At 56.9% G+C, this 6,191-nt stretch overlaps 1 protein-coding gene across 2 annotated transcripts in view; it reads left to right on the top strand.

Annotated features, from left to right (window-relative positions):
• The first annotated feature begins 6 nt into the window (after positions 1–6).
• Positions 7–6,191, top strand: part of PCDHGC3 (protocadherin gamma subfamily C, 3) — a 38,311-nt gene continuing 32,126 nt past the window's right edge. For both annotated transcript variants that reach the window (XM_026858000.1, XM_026857999.1), the window contains exon 1: positions 7–2,575. In XM_026858000.1, the coding sequence (XP_026713801.1) occupies positions 143–2,575 (2,433 nt within the window). In that variant the 5' untranslated portion in view covers positions 7–142. The remainder of the gene's footprint in view (positions 2,576–6,191) is intronic.

Here is a 6,191-nt window from a genome sequence, read left to right as displayed (position 1 = left end):
GAGAGCGAGTCGCCGCCGAGCGATGCCCGCCTCCCCGCCGGTCGCCGCTTCCCGGGGAGCGCTGGGCAGCGGCATGACGGGGCGAGCTGAACATTTCTAGCCGGGGCGGGGGGGGAAGCGGGGAGCGCGGCCGTCCTGTGCGATGAACGGCGTTGCTGTAAGGAGCCGCGGGGTGACGACGGGGCAGGTACTGAGCCTCTTGCTTTTGTTCGGCGTTTCCGACTGGGTTTCCGCCGCGATTCGCTATGCGATCCCCGAGGAGGCGCGGAGAGGCTCCACGGTGGGGAACGTGGTAGCCGACCTGGCGCTGGACCTCGGGCGGCTGCCGGGTCGCCGGTTGCGGGTGGTGTCCGGCGGCACCAAGAAGTACTTCGGGGTGGACTTGGCGAGCGGCGCACTGCTGGTGAGCGAGCGGATAGACCGGGAGGAGCTCTGCGGCGCGCTCTCTCCCTGCTCCCTCAGCTTTGAGATCGTGGTGGAAAACCCTCTAGAGCTGTACAGCGGCACCGTGGAGATCCAGGACATTAACGACAACGACCCGGTTTTTCCCAGCAGCCAGGCGAGGCTGGAAATCAGCGAGTCGGTGGTGGCCGGAGCGCGCTTCCCGCTAGAGAGCGCGCAAGACCCCGATGTGGGGATTAACTCTTTGCAGACCTACCAGCTCAGTGCCAACCCGCACTTTGCACTCGACGTGCAGACGAGGGTGGATGGCAGCAAGTACGCGGAGCTGGTGCTAGAGAAGGAGCTGGACAGGGAGGAGCAACGGGAGCTGCACTTGGTCTTGACTGCGCTGGATGGAGGCAGCCCGCCACGGTCAGCCCATGTGCAGATCCACATTGATGTTGTGGACGCCAACGATAATGCCCCAGTCTTCAACCAGTCCACATACAAGGCAAGTGTGAGGGAGAACACGCCCAGCGGTACCCTGGTCGCCAGGATCAGTGCGTACGACCTGGATGATGGGCCCAATGGAGACATTGTCTATTCCTTCAGCAGTCACACTCCCGCCAAAGTGCGAGAACTCTTTGCTCTGGACTCGGTCACAGGGGAGTTGAGGGTCAAAGGACAGCTGGACTATGAGGAAACAAAGCTGTATGAGATTTACTTACAGGCTAAAGACAAGGGCGCTGTTCCTGGTGTAGCTCATTGCAAAGTGCTGGTGGAAGTCATGGATGTGAACGACAACACTCCAGAAGTGACAGTGACTTCTGTGTACAGCCCTGTGCCTGAAGATGCAGCCCCAGGGACAGTCGTAGCTCTGCTGAGTGTAACAGACTTGGACTCCCATGACAACGGTCTGGTGAACTGCCTCATTTCCCCTGGGATCCCATTCATGCTCAGCTCCTCCCTCAAAAATTACTACACGTTGAAAACAAAAGCAGCTTTGGACCGGGAAAAGGCATCAGAGTATAACATCACTATCACAGCCAGGGACTCGGGCTCACCACCCTTGTCTGCAGTAAAACAGATCCTGGTGCAGGTGTCAGATGTCAACGACAATGCACCCAAGTCTTCCCAGGACTCCTATGATGTGTATGTGCTGGAGAACAACATGCCTGGCATCCCTGTCCTTAATGTGAGCGCCACAGACCCAGACCTTGGGCGCAATGCCCATCTCTCCTATACCCTCTTGCAGGGTGACACCACTGTAGGCCACCTCTTCTCCATCAACCGGGACAATGGCACCCTCTACCTGCTCACCTCCCTGGACCACGAGGACCAGGTGGAGTTCAACATGATGGTGCAGGTCCAGGATGGTGGCTCTCCGCCTCTGGTCACCAATGTCTCAGTCAGTGTGTTTGTCACTGACCTCAATGACAATGCCCCAACTGTGCTGTACCCTCTCCCTAACACCACTGCCACCTATACCGATGTGGTGGCACCAGGCACTCCTGCTGGGCACATGGTCACCAAGGTAGTGGCAGTGGACGCGGATGCAGGGTACAATGCCTGGATCTCCTATACCCTGTTGCAGGCTACTGACCCCAGCCTCTTCTTAGTTGGGCTGCACAGCGGGGAGATCTTCACGGCTCGCCAGCTCCGGGAGGATGATGCTCCCCAGCATGCATTAGTCATCCTGCTGAAAGACCATGGGGAGCCTGTTCTGTCTGCCACTGCCACTGTCTCCATCTCTGTGGCCGAGATGGTCAAGGAGGTGTTCACTGACCTCTCTGATGTGGCACCTGCCAATGACCCCAGGAGGCATGTGACTTTCTATCTCATCCTGGCTGTGATTTTGGTGTCAGGAGCTTTCTTCATCACCATGTTGTCAGTGGGCATCTTCAAGTGCTACAAATGGAGGCAGTCAAAGGAGCTGTTCAACAGCTCCAGGAACACCCTGTACAGGACACCAGGGCCCTTCCACCACATTGATGCTGTGCGGGGCGGCTTCACGCCACCCAACTTCTACCACCAGGTCTATCTTACCACAGACTCTCGCCAGAGTGATCTCCTGTGTAAAAAGCCCTTCACTTCCAGCCCTCTGGGCAGTCGACAGAGCACCATGAGGAGTGGTGAGCCAGGGCTGTACCACCAGATTGTGGGCACCGCCAGCCGGCTCCCCACACCTGCCGAGGTAATGTAGCTCCTTCCTTGGCACATCCCAGTGCCAGGCAGAGCCATGGTTCATTTATGCCATATGCATAAGGTAGCAGAATGGGGTTGGGGGGAATATTCAGTCGCTCCGTGCCTTTGAAGAGTGGTTAGCTGTAGCTGAACAGGTCTTCTTTGGAGTCAGATAAGCCGTTCTGAGTGTCAGTGATGTTTGTACTGTGGTGAGCAGGCTCAAGTGAGCCAGTTTGCTCAGGTTATTGAACATATGTCTTTCTGATGCAGTTTTGGATACGCCTTGTGTGAGTAACTGGTGAAGGCTGAGGTCAGCTTGTAACCAGTTGCAAATCCTTGGCAGAAAGTTTGCTGCTAATGGTATTTCCTTCCCTTTGCAAAATGAGAGCTGAGGGGAGCACTTGTGGGGTCAGGCACTGGGAGGGGAACATAGCCTCTCTGTGTCGTGCGCTGATGTAGGCTGAGGAGGTGGTGGTAAAAACGGGGCTGGGAGCCACCAGATGCCAGTGGGGGACTGGGGTGTCACTTCCCACAGCGTAGCATGCAAAGCTGTAGGATGATTCTGGTTCCTGCATTTGACAGACCATGGCTACAGATCAGTCCCTTCTGTCCGTGTCTCACCTCACGTTTGACTCCTGATGGTTCCGTTCCGGTTTTGTTTCTGTAGAAGTTTTGTGATGATGTTCACTTTCGGGTGGGGGGCGGGATTTCAGACTACCCAGTTGCTTGCAGAGCTCCACTGAGCTGGACTGTGCTCTAGGCAGGATGGTGAGTTCTCCACGCAGGTGTTGTTTTAACAACCCTGTTACAAGCCCTGCATGATTTGTAATATGTTATCTCCGGGTGTCTAATGTCCTCACTCACAAACTGCAGTCAGGAAGGCGTTTGTGCATGGCAGGCAGCTTCTGTGCTTCTTCCCCAGTGAGAATTATGCAGCTTAATTTGAGAGCTTTCAATTACAGGAATGCTTCGATCTTCAGTGCTGAGGTTGGGTAGTGGATCCAGCAGAAGGGGGGTGATCTGATGGATTTCCAGGGTGATTGATGCTGGTAATGTGTCCATGCCTGGGAAGCTGTGAGTAGGAGCGACCGGTTCCTCTGAGCAGAAGGAAGTGAGGTGCAGCGGAAGCTGCGCAGGGGTGTGGGGCTGCGTCTGCTGCCTGCTCACTGCAGCCAAATCACAGATGGAGGCAGAAACCTCTCAGAATTTTTTCTTTTCTTTTTTTTTTTTTTCTCCTGTGTCGCTGCTCAGACTCAGCACTTCTCATTTGTGGCAGGTGGAAATGGCTGCAGCAGCTGCAGAAGCAAGTGTTCCTCTGCATTGTGTGGGCTGTCCTACAGCTAGGGACAAGGATGTCCCCTCCACCAAAGGGTCCTGGCAAGATGCCTCTGGGGGTGGGGACAGTAAGTGATTTGAGAGTGGGAATGGAAGGAGGTAAACCTGAGACCTAGCCATGGCTCCCCCCTACTCCCCAGTATACACTGGAAAGGCACTTGGCAGTGAGAAACCAGCTGGGCTGGCACTGGGCCCTGGATTTTCAGTCTTTGTGGTCAAAGAAGATCCAGTCCAATGCCACAAACTGTGTCAAGCCTGCAAAAGCTTTACACCTCTTTGCTCTGCAGGGCAGCAGTCAGACCCCAAAACTGATGTAGTGAGCAGGGTGCTGCCCCTATCTGCGGCAGGTGGCGTGTCCTGCAGGGTCTCCAGTGATCCCTCAGTTCCCTGGGTAGTCTGGGTCAGAGACTTTCCATAGGGTGACCTCTGGCCCTCTCAAAGGGGGACATCTCTTTCTGTGTCCTAGACACCCCAAACCTTTCCTGCCTTACCACCATCCCCATCCTGGGCTTTGGCAGACCCAAGCAACAGCAGGATCCCCCGTGTGAAGCCTGTCCCTTGCTCCAGCCCCTTGGTGGCTGAGCCACCTTGGGATGCTGAGTGGATTCTCCGAGACCATGTGGGCTTCACAGGGGCCTTCTGCTGAGGCACCACAGCAGCATCAAACCCGTTCCCAAGGGTCCTGTGTTGCCAGTGGCAAGGTCTGTCACCCAGCTGTGCTATCCCGGGCCCTGCCTGGGATGGAGACAGGGCACATCCCAGAGTCAAGGTTACTGCAAAAGCTTCCTGCTGGTGGCACCGTCGGAAGCCCTCGGGGAATGAGTAGGTCTGAGCAGGTGTTGGGCTCTGGACAGTGGGGAATGCACTTGTCCAGCGTTTTGTTGCATTGGGTCTTTAAGAATGCCTTCTCCCCTTCCCCGGAGCAGGCAGTAGGTGGGACCCGGGCGCTATTCTGCACCAATCGCGATGTTCCTTTCTCCATCTCTCCCTGACTGGCAGCGTGCCTGTCCCGCCCCGTGGCTCTTGGAATGGGCAGGGAGGGGGCTGCACCGGGGAGGGAGGCCCCTCGACGGCAGCACTTCCACCGTCACTGTCCTCGCCCAGAAGGATGGTGTCCCTGCCACCGTCCACTGTGCCGGGCATGGGTGCCCCTAGCCTCTCTCACCTATTCCCCCAGGTCACCTTGGTGCCCAGGTGGTGGGTACAGGCAGGGTCCCAGGCAGGAGCTGGCTCCCCTGCCTGCCATACCACTGTGGACCCCAGCCCCAGGGGTCTGCATGCACCCAAGGGGGGCCAGGGGGGCCTTTGGGTGTGCCAAGGATGGGACTCCAGGGCATGACTGCACAAGGCTTCTGCAGGGATGTGAACCAAACTAACACTCTGAAGCTTGCCCCTCTACTCTGGGACAGGGAGAGGGGAAAATTACTGCCCCACTCCTCCTCGGGGAGGCTGAGACCCCTGATTTTGCCCTCCAGGAGATTGGTTAGCTGCAAAGCTGTGTCTGCCACAGAATTTCAGTGTGTGTGTCTGTCACATGCGAGACTTGGGCCTCCTTCCCCAATATAATGTCCCGACCCTCTGTTGTGATCCGATGGTGGTCAAGTGGACTTGTCAGCTGGTTCCGTGTGTGTTTGCAGTAACTTGGGTCCTGAGAAGGTCGACCCCTTCCTTATCCCAGGGTGAGGAAGGGGCATCCAGCTGTGTGTGTATGTGTGTGTAGCAATTGCATTCTAGTTTTGAATGGCTTACCTACCTCTGCCTTCCCACATTCTGCCTCTGACACCCAAGAGGGCTGGCAGGGGTGGGCATCCCTGTCTTGGTGCAAGCTTTCCTGGCTGATGGTAGTACTGGTGGCAGTGATGCCTCATTTACAGAGGCAATCCTGGGGTCCGGGTAGTAGCCAAAGCATTAGCTAGAGGGGAGAAAAGGGGCGGGAGAAGAGCCCCTGGCACTTCAGGGCTCTAACAAGCACCTTTTCATCAGGCATGAAAAGTCCTTTGGCCCGCGTTCATGACAGCTGCCCTTTGTCTGTGGGCATGATGTGAAGCCACCATTGAGGCAGGGGGAGAGCACAGGGAGGGCTTGTACCTAGCTTTCAGGCTGCCAGGACGTGCAGTTTCCCTGCGAACGGGAAGGGAGCTGTTGGAGCAAGTGACTCAGGCTGGCGGAGGGGAGGCCGGGGGTGGCAGCCCCGCTGATGCCGGCTCGGGCCCCTGCTTCCCGCACCTCCGTGAAGCCACTACTGGCCGAGAGGCGACGGAGCTCTCGGCCAATTGGGCGCTGATCTGAAG

Source organism: Athene cunicularia (assembly GCF_003259725.1).
Source record: "Athene cunicularia isolate RWA chromosome 13 unlocalized genomic scaffold, athCun1 chr13_part1, whole genome shotgun sequence".
NCBI classification, from domain to species: domain Eukaryota; kingdom Metazoa; phylum Chordata; class Aves; order Strigiformes; family Strigidae; genus Athene; species Athene cunicularia.
The sequence above is the reverse complement of the archived record's forward strand: the minus strand, read 5'-3'. Positions and strand labels throughout refer to the sequence as shown.